Source organism: Lingula anatina, chromosome 10 (genome assembly GCF_051362555.1).
Source record: "Lingula anatina isolate TDL-2025a chromosome 10, LinAna3.0, whole genome shotgun sequence".
NCBI classification, from domain to species: domain Eukaryota; kingdom Metazoa; phylum Brachiopoda; class Lingulata; order Lingulida; family Lingulidae; genus Lingula; species Lingula anatina.
In genome coordinates this window covers 1,785,779-1,803,159 of record NC_141776.1, presented here as the reverse complement: position 1 = coordinate 1,803,159, position 17,381 = coordinate 1,785,779, and the positions used below count along the sequence as shown (strand labels likewise).

At 36.5% G+C, this 17,381-nt stretch overlaps 1 protein-coding gene across 1 annotated transcript; it reads right to left on the bottom strand.

Moving 5' to 3' along the window:
• Positions 1 to 9,138: 9,138 nt before the first annotated feature.
• LOC106158778 (protein glp-1-like) lies at positions 9,139 to 16,220 on the bottom strand. The gene is made up of 9 exons (XM_086998062.1): positions 16,133 to 16,220; positions 14,258 to 14,394; positions 13,073 to 13,189; positions 12,497 to 12,610; positions 11,981 to 12,121; positions 11,662 to 11,778; positions 10,527 to 10,640; positions 9,963 to 10,103; positions 9,139 to 9,339 (listed from the first exon to the last, which is right to left on the bottom strand). The coding sequence occupies exons 2-9, from the start codon at positions 14,346 to 14,348 to the stop codon at positions 9,260 to 9,262; spliced, it is 915 nt and encodes a 304-aa protein (XP_086854188.1). The 5' UTR covers positions 14,349 to 14,394; positions 16,133 to 16,220; the 3' UTR covers positions 9,139 to 9,259.
• Positions 16,221 to 17,381: the final 1,161 nt, after the last annotated feature.

Here is a 17,381-nt window from a genome sequence, read left to right as displayed (position 1 = left end):
CCTTTGGTAGTTCGGCCGACACGAACATAAAAGCAGTTCTGAAGGCAGGTTCTAACTACCAGCAGATTGACTAGTGTTTGACAGATACAGGGAAGAAGCAATAAAAGGTGCTACTCGGACACGATTCACAAAGTCAGTGCTACCCATCAGACAAGACATCTGATTTATCACATTCCCTGACCCTGAGAACATAAGTGTACACACTTCATTTGTCATGTTTGCTTGCCTAGTTACAGAAATACAGAAGTAAAACGGTTTTTCAGTAATGGCGATCCTAATTTGCATATTTAGGAAAATTGCGTAAATCTAATTTTAACAGAAACATCTTAATAATGTTCCTCGACCCTGAAAATATAGTTAAAGACACTTCATTTGTCATATTTGACTGTCTAGTTCCAGAGATATTGCAGAAAATAGGAAATCTGGCGGCTATTTTTTTTTTTTTTTTTTTTTTGCAAATTAGACCGTTAAAAACGCAAAATTTCGCTTGGGAACCGGGTTAATTGGAATCAGCATTCCAAAATTACGCTAATAAGCCTGGTTCCCAACTTTTACCCCAAAATGCCCCTTGCCTCTTATGCAGAGCATTTTTTCAAAAATCTCACTAGACTAAATCAGTCAATTTGATATATTATGATATATTATCAATGGACTCAGTATCATTCAAAGTATCAATAGCAAAAACAACTAGGGTTTACTGCGTCATTTTTTTTTTTTTTTTGATGATTTAACTGCACCTACTTTGAGGGGACATCTTTATCATTTGGATAAGCACTTATAACGCTATCCAATGTTGATAAAAACGCATTATTCTCTGGATAGCGCTATCCATAGGATGCACATTGCAGACATTTTATCCAAAGGCTAGCGCTATCCATCCTTATTGAAACCGGGCCCAGATATCCAAAGCCACAGGACCTGTTTTCATGAGTTCCACCTAATCGTTTAAATATGGTATTATAGTTTATAAAGAGATATCTAATGTCATATTATCACTTAATATCAGTCTAAAGATGATACCTTTAATTGGAATTGTTATTATCTTCTGGCGTCAATCTAGTAAATCTGTTTTGTAATTTAGCTATTACTTGTTATCTGTCAATACCGAGATACACAATGTATGCAGTATTAGAAAGGAGCGGCTTACCTATTTGGCACTCTCTTCCGTAATAACCCTCGGGACAAATGCACAACGATAGAAAATTTGTAGCATTAACTGCACACGTTGCGCCATTCTTGCAGTTACCCATGAGGCAAGGACCTGAAATGAGGATGTTGCTAGGCTTATACATGCTTTGCGCGCTCTTTCAGTTGAGATATTTCAATTCTTACAATTTAAGCATTTAATAAGGCAGGACAACCAATATCTATGGAATTTATTTTGCACAGAATATCAACCTGGTACTTTTTTGCGTATTTTTGTTCAACTTTTTTCTTTCTCTTCAGAATAAGATGTTGATGATGTTGTGAATGCTGTGTTCACAATGGACCACTCCGTGCCATCAAACGAAATGACATACTGTTCATTTTGCAGTAAAAATTAAAACTCACTAGATGAATAAAATGTCTGACAAACAGAAGAAGACACGCTGCTAATAGATAAATTGTATTAAATGAAGCATATGGTATGGTATCAATTGTTGCAAAAATAAACATGCTTTCTTACATTTTGCTGTACATAACTATTTCATGTTGTCCACAAAGGACGACAGTAAGTGTAACAAATGTATTGCTTACTAAATTCGCATCTCTCTCCGAAAGAGGAAGAGAAGCAAATGCACTGGAAGCCAGACGGAGCGTCAGGATTATCTATGCAAAACCCACCATTATAGCAACTGTCATCCTCGCAATTGTCTGAAAATAGATGTAGCAAGGCATTATAAATACCAGGCATGTTTTATAATTTCACACATATAGTTTAATTTATTTTTTTACTCAATCAATTTGCATATAGCGATCATGCATAGGTTATCGTTTTCACACGATTATGGCTTGTACACCTGGAGCATGCCTAAATGATATATAAGTTGTCCGCACGGCGTGCTCCATTCTGGTGCAAAAAGTCATGTAGTTTGATCCCCCTGGCCTGGTCATACCGTAGACTATTATAATAGTGGCTGCTGCATGATCGATAAAGCACCTGGCATATTGAGATTGAATTAAAGACCTGATCATATGGTAAAAGTAGTGCTGAATATTGTGAATACTAACTATGAGAGGTTCATATAGTATACCGCAGCCTGGATTGCGTTCCGCAGAAAGGTGGGAACGAGTAGACTTGAAAAGATCCATAAAAACATGGCATATAATCATTGCAAACAAGCAATGTTGAGACCAAAATGCTGAAACAAAAATTTACATCGGATCTCAGAATTGCAAACATGCTACGGCACATGAACTTGGATGTTGAGTTGGTTTCTATACACTTACAAGTTTGACTCAGCTGAGTTTTACTGAGAAAGACGAACGCCATCAAGGCCTGAACAAGGCTCGGACAGGACAATCCCATCATAGAATATTTGATGTTGGATAAAGTACTCTTCTATAGCACTTCTATGCTGGAATAAAATGAGATATTCAGATTTTAACATCATCATACATGTATGACAATATTTAAACTAAATCGGGCACATTTTCTTGAAAAAAATCGCAGATTACGAGGCACAGAAATAATGCAATATGGCAATATATTCTCTTTTTCGGGAGCATTGCAATTTGAAACCAAATGCTCATGGCAAAACCGTTGCAGTTGCCTGTGCGTGCGCGTGATTCATCATTTTTACAGAGCGCCCAATGTAATTTAACATGTCACCAAGTTTGGGTGCTGATAACGCTAACATCGTGCTCAGCTTGGTAGCTTATATAAGATGTATACTGTAAACGTGGCAGAAAAGATGAAACTGAAACTCTGCCATGGAATCACAGGGCTTTTAGATCACATTCTTTTTTGTTTGCTGTAAATTTACATGTGAAGAATAATTTGTCTATGGGATTTTATTTAATCAAAATAACAATAATAAGACATAAAATACACTGATTCACATTGTATAAATCAAAGCTTTATCATATTATGCATAACATTAAGTATTTCAAATGCTAGTTAAGAATTTTCATCTATGTAGTATATTGATAATAATCATAAGTTTTAACTTTCACTTTCTATACAAAATTAAAGCTTAACCTCCCTGAACATTCAGTCACACCGCGACCTCACTCAGCGTGTTTTATTTTGGTGCTGAGCACAGCTCACCAATGTATCAGTAATAACATCAGTCGCATGGTAACAAGCATCACTTATAAATAGGTGAGATGGTTGCAATGGTAAAATATGTAACAACATTTGGGTATACTGTTTTGATTTTTTCATATGTGTTAAACGCTAAAATGTCAGTATTTGTTATTTTTATATTACAGGAATAAAGATTATTCCCTGGATAGCTATACATGAATATAATTATATGATGTGTAACTGTGCAATGCCTTCTTCACTTTATGGGAAAACCCAACTTTTGTGGAGTTCGACGTTTTATTGTACTTCCGTCAAGGCAACTTTTGCATTGTAATGGCAAAGGAATCAACGGAGGGGAGGGAGAGCATCGACCTCACAAAAACGATTAATGCCTATTTTGCAGGAAACAAACAAACAATGAATATGCAAGTCAATAAATGAATAAATAATCACCAAAAGGACGCAACAAAAACCGAAATGACGCTGCCCCCCCCCCCCCATAACAAAATAAATGAAAGAGTTGAAGTAAAAAGAATGCTATGTTACTGCTACTTGTAAAGTGTGTGTCAGTAAAATACACAAAAATAATGTAATAATAATAATGATAATAATAATAATAATGATAATAAAAACTGATTATATTACAGTTCAGCAGTACTTTGTATTCCAGAGACCAAATCTAACAGATATTAGGGGTGAGAAAATACAAACTACGTGTAAACATATCAATATTCCATGCCATTCATACAAATTTAAAGCATGATTCTCTTCAAAACTACTTTCACGACAAATAAAATATTAAATTTGTAAATTTGATTGTTCTATCGCACGATGAAATATATTCCAAGATTTGAAATGTGGAAAAGTTACATCTGGCCTTTCAAAAGAATAAATAAACATTGTTCACCAAGCATTAAATGGTTTATTCTTCTTGCTATAACTCACCAAAATTTATTATGACCCACGTATGAGGAAATCTGAAACTAAGGGGACCACTTCTGGTACTAAACACTCTTAGAATTGGTTAGAATGTTAATTCTAACCACACTTCACATAAAGGCGACAAATGAGACACCGAACATCTAATTATACATGCTGAAAGTACCACAGAAAGTTAAAACTACCATTTATCTGAATCGGCTTTTTTACATTTAAAGAAAATAATTACTTCATTCCCGTTTTAATAAGGCTTCGAAACCGAACAACCGTTAGGTTTTCAAGTCTCCCGATTTTAAAAGCATTGGACAAAAACCTGGCTTTGTCTCTGACCATAGGAACAAACATTGCTGGGTGTAGATACAGCTGTTTTTAGTGCTATTGGACCAAGCTCTACTACAGGGCAAAAAGTATGAATATCTATTCGTTAACCTTAGACACATACATTTGTTTCATACAGATAACTGCCCTTTTAAAACTATTAGAATGCATCGCCAGTGTCACAGTATGCTTTGTGATAATCGTGACACAGGTTTTGTAAATCCTCACTGATTCTTTGTGTAGCAGAAATGCGTATATAATCCATTTGTGCCGGAGAAAATACATGCAGGATCCACAAGCGTCCATTAGCACACCCGCAGAATGTCAATAAATTTCAAATAAATTTGCCTTATAGTCTGCAGCGAAAAATGTATGATGAAATCACTTGAAATAAAATTTGCTCTTAATTTCATTGAAATAGTTTCAACAAATGACATTATTCCTTTCTTAAAATTCCAAAGACGGTTGTTCAAAGTTTGAACCAAGGTAATCGTCCATTGGATTCCTGGCCAAACATGAACAACAAATATTTGAGAGGAAGCTCTGTACCCTCCACCAGAACCACCGAGATATATATCACTGTTATCATATGAGATCTATATTTCACAAAAAAACTAGTGAATAACTCACAGAAATAAAATATATTCTGTTTAACCACAAAAACGGCAGTTATAGCTACAATTCTGATATCTGACCTTGTCTTTAATCCAGTTGACCCCCATTGATGGCTATACTCTTAAGATATTTTAACAAAAAATCAAACTTTTTTAGAAAAAAAATCAGGGAATAACGTTGAATGTAAAAATTGATTCATTAACCAGTGGTAAGGAAGGAAAAATTGTTGTTCACTCCAAGAAAATTCATTCGAAACGAAGAGTTATTATCATTTTAAGCAACGATCTGTGTGTGCAGGGGACCACCATCAAGTTGCAGAATTGCACTGATCAAAACACTTCACACTTTTAAGTTTTTTTATGTTAAAACATAAAACTTACCTTGTTTTTCCTCGTTGGTGCCAGGTCAGGAAATGCAACGTCCCCCCACCTACTGGTTATAATATACTGCAAGTACCGGTATATCAGTGTATCTCTTGAAAAACGTAGCACATGAGAAGCCATCCAATCACGACAGTGCCTTTTTGAATATCGATGCCCAGTTTATTATCACACGCCATTAGCTTCTTTCGTTCAGCATAAAACATGTATTTTTATATTTGACCTGGAAAAAGTCCATTCGGGTCGTGGCTTCCATTAACACTCCCGTATGGCTTGGCAAATATTAATATTGAGGTAAAGCGGAACTCTAGCCAACAATTTCTTCTTCATTTTATTATGATGTTGCCCGTCGAATTGACCCAGTTCTAACGATAAAGATTACTGATGAAATTCAATCTCTCTCTCTCTCTCTCTCTCTCTCTCCCGTGTTTGTGTCTGTGCGCCACATAAACTACTGAGGCAAGATAGTGAGAGATAGTCAAACATATTCAACCTGAGTTCATTAAGGTCTATAACAGCATTGCAATATTATATTTGTATTGCTCAGTTAAATCAAATATTTGATATCTTTCTTTCCGTGGCAGCCATCGCTTAGTTTTTTACCCCCCCCCCCTTTGTTCCCTCAACTCTCTTTGTCGTGTGTGTGTGTGTGTGTGCGTGTGTGTGTGTGTGCGTTTGCGTGTGTATGTGTGCGTGTGTGACACAGTGATGGAATAACAGCCAAAATAATCAAAATATTAAACTAAAGAAGGCATCTCACACCAGTTAGCTATTTTATTTTATTTGCGTCACCCAGTTAATTTCAGTGCTTTTTTTAATACAGGCCGTCCGAAATAAAAATATTGCAAACCCGTATGACGCTTTGGATGATATGAATTTACTCCAGCATATCAATATATGAAAAGCGATGCTTGTTAGGTCGCATTGTTTATTCTGGATGCGAATTTGGTCCGATTTAATCTGAGTAAATAATACAAGCTAAATAATACAATAGTAAATCATTCAAAAACAGACTATCAAATGGTTCGGTCGCCTGGCACGAATGCCCCCACATCTACCGGGGAGCAAAGCGTACATAAAGAAACTCCGGCTTCAAGGCAAGAGGAAGACCGAGGAAGAAGTGGGTAGATGGAGTACGTGAGATTTTGCAATTGAACAACATCCCACTCAACCAAGCAGCTTGCCAGAGACAGAAAAATCTAACTCTTTTTCCCCTCGACACCCCAAAGGGTACAAGAAGGATGAAAAATAATACAAACGAGTAAATAAACAAATCCTTCTATCCGTGGCATTGGTCTCTCTCTCCCTCTCTCTCTCGCTCGTGTGTGTTTGCTGTGCATCTCTAAACAGCTAGGTGATGGCGAGAAATTATTGGAATAATAGCCACAAGTTTAATTAAGTTTAATTCTCACACCAGTGAACTATTTTATTTGTATCACCCAGTTTTTTTAAGTGCTACTTTGATATATCCCAAGTTCTAGATTTCAGTTTTGCCAGCTCGATCTTGATTTCATATGTAACCCAAATCAGCAAAACTGACCCTAGTGAATACCGTCAACTTGGAGGCGTTCGTCGGCAAAATTCTGCCTGAGGCGCTCCCATATGTGGAAGTCACAAGCCTCATACGTTACATCTGTATCCGCCTGGAGCATCCATATTTGGAAGTCACAAGTTTTGTACGTCACAGCTCTGTGCCGCCTGGAGCTGGCTTTCCCGCCGTGCGCTGACGTTATCTCGTGCAGACGAGGCAAGAAGTAAAGTGGCTGATACGAAGTTTGGCGTTTTTAACTACGAATATTTTGCAGTCGAAGGTCAGTACCACAACACAGGCAATATTCTTCTCTAAAATCTGATTATGGTCTAGCCATTGCGTAGCCCTTATAGTGGTATCTGACATACAATGGTGTAGCTGTCAAACTTGGCACACTGCAAGTACGTATAAGCCCATTGCGTTTATCATCTTCAGGAGCAAATTGTTTTTGGTAAGCAAAAAAATACAAAACACTTTGGATATATCTTTTTCTTTTAGAAACATTATTTATTGTTCACTTTACATCTTAAAAACAGTAAGAATTAAATGTGTTTTATGCTTCATTTTGGTCTGATGACATTCAACTGCAGATTCACTGCGGAGCAGTTCTGTTTGATTGACAAAATCGTACACTGCTTCAGAGTTGAATGTTGAAGTCCGATTCACAGTGACTCTGACACTCAGGACACTTTAATATAGGACGTCATAGTCAAACAAAATGGAAACCCCATGACGCGTTGGATAATGTGTACTTTCAGTACTTTCACTATATGACTAAAGAAAAACTACATTTGTCTGCAAACTCTGATGTACCATACTGTTTGGCTACTATGGTTCCACGAACCAAATCAAAATGACAAAATTACAGTATCGGCAGATGCAGTAACAAAAGACACAATCATCAGAGTGGCAATTGCTGATTTTTGGTTTATGTGCTGTTGTCCAGATGATTTTGTCCCGTTGCAACTGGCCTTGTATTGAGATCGTAACATGTAGGTTTTATGTTAATTGATTTGGTAACGTGTCTCACTATCTTAACCTATTAAGTAACATTGTAATTATCTTAAATCATGCCAAAACAGTTAAACAAATATGTAAGTGGAATAGTACATCATTTTTAGTTTAACTTTTGTAGTGCAGTTGTAAATGGCAAAAAAAAAAGCAAATTAGTCATAAAAAACTTCCTCCTTACATATAATAAATATTTATCTAAAAGTTTTTAAAGTCATGTGTCGATATTGAAGGGCATTTTACCAATGTGATATATTTATAAAGTTTTGTGAAATAATAATTCGGCAAAATGGTTTGGTTTGTTTGACAGTCGTTGTCAGAGTTGATCCAAACATGCAGATGTATAAACTACCTCTAGAACTACAATAAAGTAGACAGCTCCCTGCAATCGCTTTTTGACGAAACATGTTCTGATACCCATAAAATAGACCAATAATTACAGCTGTGAGTCTGCTGTGGCTAACGGGTGAGTTTGGTAATGTGGTATTTGTTTTTGAAATATTAAAAAACAGGGAAATAAGTCATCAATGTCCATTCATGTTTGTACTTTCCCCTACGTACGTCAAGGCTTTTATGTTAAGAATTATCAATGTTTAGAATCATACATATCAAAACAAATGTGGAGCAGCAAATTTCGGAGGAGTAAAATGAACCAAATGCAATGCCCAAATTAGTTTATTTTTAATTGCTATACATAATTCATACATAATTTTCAATGAATGTCCAAATGAATATCTATCATAAATTTGGTTCTTAAATTAATCAAAGAACTGTGTATCCTGTCTTGCATTTTTTTTTTTTTTTTTTTTTTTTTTTTTTTTTTTTGTTATTTTCCCGGTTGTTATTTTGTCGATTCTGAAAGAAAAGAAATATATTTAATGGACATCTTGATCCCGTTTTTTATTAGAGCACATTGTACATTCAGTAATATACAAACAAACTTATTCAGTCAAAAAATTATCAAACAAAAGCCGAAAAAACGTTTACACTGTTAGCTTTAGGCCAACCTAGACGTACACTGTAGGCTTTCATCAGACTGACGTGAGTACATAGATGTTGATACTCAAGACCCTCTTATAAATGTCAGGTACATCGACCTCCCCGACCCTATGCTCGGGTGGCTGGTGACGGCTGATGTTGATAGCCTCTTGTATCTTACGTAGGATATCAGACGAGTCGGATTCAAGGATCTTGGTTGAATTCCAGTCAGTACTGTGGTCGTTGTCTATTACATGCTTAGAAATGGCAGAGCTTGTCTTGTCTATATACATTCACTGGTTTCCTGTGTTCACTAACCCTGGTCTTATAATGTCTACCTGTCTCAATAAGTAAAAAAGAATTGCAGTCACGGCAGTTCATCTCACATATAGTCCCACAACGGTAAGTTAACGATAAGACATTTTTCTCGGCTTTTGTTTGATAATGTTTATTTATGATCCAGCTACCAAGCTGATAAGCATTTTTTTGCAAATTTATTAAGTGTTGATATTTAAAAATATATATATATTTTTAATAAAAATAGTTTTGATAAAAACGCAGAATAGCAAAACTATATGAACAGACCTGTATAAACAGGCCTATATATATATATATAGTAAATGTCTCAATGTACTATGAATAGCCTTTTACTCAAATTGTTCCTTAGATTTCATTGTTGTAGACATTGCCTGACGTCAAATTGCTTAAGATATAATTTATAAACACAAATTTAAATTATTATTATTATTATTATTACAGGTGGCTAGAGTGTCGTTATTTCTTGCTTAAACTCTTTAATTCGCCCATGTCTGTTTTTTCCTCACTCTGAATACAGTTTGGGGTAGGACTGTCTTATCCAATAAAGACACTGAATAGATTAGGGGGAATTATTCAAGTGAGTCAGCCATATTTGACCCGAGAACTAGTTAGTCCACTGTTCCGAATGCGACCTAGGACCTACCGGTGCAGTTGAATCCATCCCCGCTGTAACCCTCGTTGCAAATACAATGTTGGTAATATAATGAATTGCAGTTGTCATTGTTCTCGGGCAATGTACGATTACGCAGCGTGTCAGCGCATTGGGCGTTTTCCCCACATTGTGCTGAAAACAAAATTTAAAAAACGTACGTTGGCACTCGCCCGCGACTGAATACCTGAATATTTTAAATCACCTTAATGGGCGTTATTTTATGACGTGTTTTCATAAGTTCCACCTAATCATCTGAATATGTTAGTTGTATTATCATAAACAGAGATCTACAGCCATAGGACACGTTTTCGTAACAAAATCATTTGAATATGGTTTTATAGTTTTTAAAGAGAGATCTAGAGCCATATGACTTGATATCAGTCTGTAGAAGGTACTATTACTGTACTTGCTACATATTTTCTGGCAGCAATTTTTGCGCTGCTAAATTTGCTTTGTAATTTCTTTTGCTGCATGCTTCACAACTTAGATCTATCAGCTGCTATATGTTAATACTGAGATACACAAAGTATGCAGTAATAGAAAGGCACGGCTTACCTTTTTGACACAATGTTCCGAAATAACCCTCGGGACAAATACACCACGATCGCAAAGTTATAGAATGAACTCCACACGTTCCACCATTCAAGCAACCATTATTGCGGCACGGACCTGAAATGAGGACACTGCAAGAATTATAAAATGCTCTCTCACCGTTAAGTTATTTCAATTCTTATAACTTAAGCATTTACTTAAAGGTGCATACGAACCGAGCATCGGTGGAGCGTGGATTCCCAGTAATACATGTAAACCACTTCTACTAGATTCTTATATGACTCAAATAAATTCGACATGCTAAGGGATAAACTGAATAGATCACTCGAACAGCCATAAAAGACCTTTAGACTGCTCCTTTCTTTAAATTTATGGTTGTAAATTTAACCTACTTTCCTGACCTCCTTTCCTGCCCCATTGACATACAGCTTAGAATGCCAGCAGAAAAATCCGTTCAAACATCATTTTGGAGTAAAATTAAGCAATATGCCTTTTGGTAATTCTCTTAGTTATACTACTTGAAACTATATGCTGGCATTTGGTTGGTTTTTGTGACAAAAAATTGACTTTGTATGCATCTTTAAGCAGGGTAACTAATATCAATGGAATTAATTGCGTACACCTGTCACTTTTTGTGTACTTTCCTAGGCCATTTTTCTTACTCTTCAGATGTAAAATCACTTAAACTAAATGTCAGGGCCGTAGCCTCCGGGGGGGCAGGGGGGGCAGCTGCCCCCCCTGGAATTTGGAATTTTACACACCACACCCTCCCCCCTCGGTAGCTTCGCCCCCTCGTGTCCGCTTACTGCCCCCCCTGGCATTTTGCTCAGGCTACGGCCCTGAATGTTGACAATGTGTTATATTAATTAACACTGGACCACCCCGCGCCATCAAGCGATAATGGAATACTGTTCATTTCACAGTAAAAAACTATAAAATAAATAATTAAATAAATGAATAACTCATTTAATTAACATATTTAGGAAGACACACCACCATAGAATTAATTATATAAAATGAAGCATATCTGGTGGTATCAGTTCTTGCTATAGTAAACGTTTTATGAGCTTGTGCTATACATAACTATTTCATATTATCCAGAAAAGTCGATATTAAGTGTCACGAGGACATTGCTTACGCAATTCGCATCTCTCTCCGAAAAAGTCTAAGAAGCAAATACAGTGAATGCCAGGCGATTCATCAATATGATCTGCGCAAAGCCCATCATTATGGCAAGTGTCAGGCTCACATTCGTCTGAAAATAGATGGCAAGCCAATTTAAATGTTAGAGATGTTTAATCATTTCATACATATAGTTAAAATTTTAAAATCGGCTAAAACTCTGGGGTCTAAAAATTTAGCCCCAAAACTGCCTGTGGAAAGGACTCCTGTACTTTCATCATGTCAAATTTCAAATTTCGGAATTGTTCAATAATCCAATAAACTACAAAACTTACTGGTGCATCTCAATCCGTCCCCAAGGTAACCCTTTTCGCAAACACAATATTGGTAAGATGCTGAATCGCAGCTGTCATTGTTCTCTGGCAATGGCTTGTTTAGCGGTATGTAAACGCACTGGGCGTTTTCCCCACACGTTGCTGTCAACAAATAAAAAGATATAAGCTGGCACTCGCCCGTGACAGAATACTTGACCTTTTAAAACCGCCTTAACGGGTGTTACCATAGGACGTGTTTTCACCTAGTCACATGAATTAGTTACTTGTATTATAATTAATAAACAGAAATCTAGAGCCATAGGGCGTGTTTTATAAATTCCACCTAATCACCTGAATATGTTAGTTGTGTTATAGTCAACAAACAGAGATCTAGTGTCATATGACTTGATCTCGGGATATAGAAGTTACTATTGCATATGTTCTGGTGTCAATATTTGCGATGGTTAATTCTCTTTGTATTTTCTTTTGCTGCTACAAATTACACATTAAATGCAATATAAGAAGGGTACGGCCTACCTTTATCGCAAAATTGTCCGTGATACCCCTCCGGACAAATGCACCACGAAAGCAAATTTGTAGTATTAACTGCACACTTTGCACCATTCCAGCAGTAATTAAGGCGGCACGGGCCTGAAATGAAATATTGCAAGGGTAATAAACTGCTACGCGTGCTCTTTAATTTGAGATATTTCAATTCTTATGATTTAAGCAGTTACTTAGACAGGGTAACTGATATCTATGGAATTCATTTCGTACAGAACTCTGAGATTTTTGCGTACTTCTGCTGAGCCTTTTTTCTTATATTTAATAATAAAAGCATTTAAACTAGATGTCGTCAATATACATGGGACCATACCGCGCCATCAAGCGATGATGACATAATGGTCGTTTTGCAGAAAAAAAATAAATTAATTAAAACTCCTACATATAGAGGAAGACACGTTGCTAATGGATAAATTGCATAAAATGAAGCATATCTGCTGGTATCAATTGTTGCGATATTAATCTTGCTTTCTAACATGTTTCTTACATGTTGTATAACTATTTCCTGTTATCCACAAAGAACAAATTTGTTATGAGGACACTGCTTACGCAATTCGCATCTTTTTCCAAAAAAGGCACCAGGGCAAATGCACTGAAAGCCAGAAGGATCCTCGACACTTTCTAAGCAAACTCCATCATTATAGCAACTGTTTGGCTCGCATCCGTCTGAAGATAGATATTGCCAGGCAATTTAAATGTTAGGCATGCTTTATCATTCTACATATAAATATATAGTTGAAACTTTTGAAATTCAAACAATTTGAATTGATTTGCCATGTATATCTTATTATTTTCAAAATGCCACGCCTTGTGCGCCATGTCCAAATGATTTTAAAACGTCCACGCATGGAGTTTTATTCCCCTGGCCTGCTCATACCAAAGACAATTAAACTATGTACGTGTTGTCTCCTCGCTTATAGCATTCAGCAAATAGAGGTTGGAGTAGGAAAAAGACCTGGCCATATAACGGTGCTGTTTATTGTGAATGTTCATTACGAGGGTCACATACGTCGCAGCTTGGATTGTATTTTCTGCAGGGAGATGGAATGATTCAGAACTCAAAAATTCCATAAAAGAGAATTAAAAAAAAAAAAAAAAAAATCCCCGTTGATGTATTCGATTATGTACGCAATGCCTTTTTGTGCCCATTATTATTTTTTTTTATTAAATAAAAATTGGAAAAACAGGTTTACCACACTTGAGTATACAAATAGGTAGTTCCAACCACCATACTTGGCTAAAGTGCTACTGAAAGATAATAATTAATAGTAACGATTTTCTTACGTAGTCTTTGCCTCAATAAAAACTACATTTAAATTTGGCCACAGAATGTTATAAACATCTTGCCAAAAGCAGTGATATTAGCCCCAATTTTTATTGGATAAAGTGAATTATATATAACAACGCATAGCAGGGCCCTCAGTGAAACACACTGCATGTGTACATCACACAGTGAAAGGACAGTGCGTTCGTACCCCCTCCCAACTACGGGCCTGTTATCCAATGGGTCCCTCAGTCGTACTAAAACTCCCTCGGGTATATTAATTCAGGTCTATTAATTCACGTAGCTTTTATGGACTTAACTCCAGGAAAAAAATGACAGAAATAACATGGACAAACAGTGTAAGCTGACATAAAATGACCTTCGGATTTTGTCATTGAAATGCTGAGATGAAAATTGACAATGTATAACATAATTGCAGACAAGGTATTATAGTGTCCATATTCACTTACAGGTTCTAGTTTGGCTAAGCTGAGTTTGACTGAGTAAGGCGCATGCCATCAAGGCCAAAACAAGGCTCGGGCAGAAGAACACTCCCATCATTGTTTGGTTGATGTTAGATACATTCCCTTTTTATAGCACTTCTATGCTGGAATAAAATAAGATGTTCAGAAGAAAAAAGTATTAAAATGCCAACACCATCAGACATGTATGAACATCTTTAAACTAAATAGGGCTCAACAAATTGCAACATGGTCGTTTGTTTCAAGGCCATAATAAGTCATTCCCGCAGCAGTTGCTTGTGAGAACGAGTGGTTCAGTGTCTCCAATCAAAATCTTGTAAAGAAATCTTGTATTGTGTTTTGTTTGCTGGATATTCCATGTGTATAATACTTTGTATATGGAATATTATTTCCTCGAAAAACAAAAATGCACTAATTCACATTTTGTAAAGCCATGTTTTATCATTTTATACATAAAGTATTTCAACATTAAACATTTGAAATGCTATTTTAGACGATTCATCTGTGCAGCATAATTATAATAATCATACGTTTTTACTTTTCACTTTCTTCATAAAAATGAATCGTAACGTCACTAACCATCCAATTACACCGTGACCCCCCCTCCCTCAGCGTGTTTTATTATGATGCTGAGCACTACTTATTAATGTATCAGCAATAGCAGTGTCATGATAACAAGCACCACTTATTAATATATGGGATAGATGCAATGATAAAATGTGACAATATGCATAGATTAAAGATGCATACAAAGTCATTTTTTGTCATAGAAACCAACCAAATGCCAGCATATAGTTTCAAGTAGTATAACTAAGAGAATTACCAAAAGGCATTGTATAATTTTACCCGAAAATGATGTTTGAACGGATTTTTCTGCTGGGATTCTAAGCTGTATGTCAATGGGGCAGGAACGTAGGTCACGAAAGTAGGTTAAATTTACAACCATAAATTTAAAGAAAGGAGCAGTCTAAAGGTCTTTTATGGCTCATCGAGTGATCTATTCAGTTTTTCCCTTTGCATGTCGAATTTATTTGAGTCATATAAGAATCTAGTAGAAGTGGTTTACATGTGTTACTGGGAATCCAGGCTCCACCGATGCTCGGTTCGTATGTACCTTTAAGCCCCCGTCACATTTATTCGGAATCAGCAGGTATCAAGCAGAACCATTACCAGAACTCTTTGAGTATCCAGGAACGCACAAAGAATTGTCTTTCCGACGGCATTCTTGCTCATTCCGCCTCTATAGCGTGACGGGGATATAAGATAATGGCAAAACAGCTGGCTCTTGGACTGATTGTCGTAGCACGCGTCTGCATTGTTCCCAGCCACTTAAAGCTATCGGCTTAATTGTCACCGTAACAAACAATGGTGATCTTTAGGCTGATGCACCCTGCTGTAAATGACACCTAGCTACAGGGGATAGTCCCACTCCTAATAGACCACACATACCGGGCCATGGTGTTCACTCAGCAAAGCTATTGTGTTTTTCCATTTGAGTTGCTGTGTTATTCCGTGTAGGATTTGACTGGATTGTTTAGTTGTCCATTGTTTGCCCACCCCTCTCTATTCACAAAAAAGGCATTGAAATATTTCAAATGCTATGAAACGGAAATAAAAAGACACATTATTATGAACCCCACTGTAAGGTTATCGCCTCTTGTATAAATCAGCCTTTGATAGTCTTCAAGTCCCCTGGATTCCCTGTCAAATGTAACAAATATTTGAGAGGAAGCACCACCCTCTACTAGAACCACCGGGATATATTTTACTGTTTATTTAGCAACAACCAGTGTGCGCAAGGGATCACCATCAAGTTGCAGGATTGCAGCAAACAAAATATTTCTCAGTTTACATAAAACTCACCTGGTTTTTCCTCGTCTTTTTACCTACTCAATGTGAATTAATATACTGTCAGTACATCAGTGTATCTCATGAAAAACGTGGCACACTAGAAGCCATCCAACCACGAAAGTGGTTATATAAATAAATGATGCCCCGTTTACTGTCACACGCCGTTTGTAGGTCTTTCATCGGTTCCGTTCGTTCAGCATGAAAGGTGTATTTTTATATGGGATCTAGAAAACTTAGGTATAGGGACTTCCATAAACACACCTATAGCTTGACATATATAAGTAATTATGTATGGCGGTTAAGAAAACTCTGGCCAAAATTACTTTTTGTTTGTAAATTTTATTTGCATCGATGAGTTAAATCAATTTTTTCTCCTATCCCTAACAGCAATCTAGCTGTAAGATTTTTTTCTCTCTCCCCCTCTCTTTCTTGGTCTTGTGTCTATGTGTCTTTGTATGTGTGTGTGTGTGCGTGTGCGTTGCGCATGCCTAAACAGTTAGGTAAGGGCGAGAAAGTGTTGGAATATCAGCCAAAAATGCATCCAAAGTAGGCCTCTCACACCAGTCACATATGTCATTTGCATCATACAGCCAATATCAATACTACTGCGATACATAATGTAAACCAGTATGACGCGTCAGGTATTATGAATTTACTTTCAGAATATGACTAATGAAAAGCAATGCTTGTTTACTACCTCTATCTTGCCATACGGTTCGGTAAGAATACCTTTCCCTGTCAAATTTAACAGATATTTGAGAGAAAGCACCACCTCCACCTGAGAGATATTTCACTGTTTAGTTACCAACGATCAGTGTGCGCAAGAGGTCACCATAAAGTTGCAGGATTGCAGCAATAACTAATATATAGTTATTATCAAAATATTTCTCAGTTTACATAAAACTTACTTGGTTTTTCCTCGTCTTTTACCTACTCTTTTAACTCAATGCTACTTTCATACATAATTTAAACCCGCATTAGGTAATACGAAATTACTTTCAGTATATGACTAATGAAAAGCAATGCTGGTTTACTACCTCTATCTTGCCATTCGGTAAGCACGTCTTTCTACGAACCAAATCAAAACATGTTTACTTGTAAATTTGATAAACGACAAAATCACACTATGTACCGGAACGTGTGACATAAAAAGCCATTTATCTAATACTTGTATACATTGTCATTACTACACCTGTACAAACAGACTTGACATTTAATATTGAATATTTGTTTCCAAATTATTTTGCATCAGTGTTTCCTA

Excerpts from the sequence above, each read along its gene's own strand:
- LOC106158778 (XM_086998062.1), bottom strand. The coding sequence starts at position 14,348 with ATGATGGGAGTGTTCTTCTGCCCGAGCCTTGTTTTGGCCTTGATGGCA. Across the intron at positions 13,190-14,257 it reads GCTTAGCCAAACTAGAACCT|ACGGATGCGAGCCAAACAGT; the intron begins GTAAGTGAATAT and ends ATCTATCTTCAG. Across the intron at positions 11,779-11,980 it reads GGACGGATTGAGATGCACCA|ACGAATGTGAGCCTGACACT; the intron begins GTAAGTTTTGTA and ends ATCTATTTTCAG.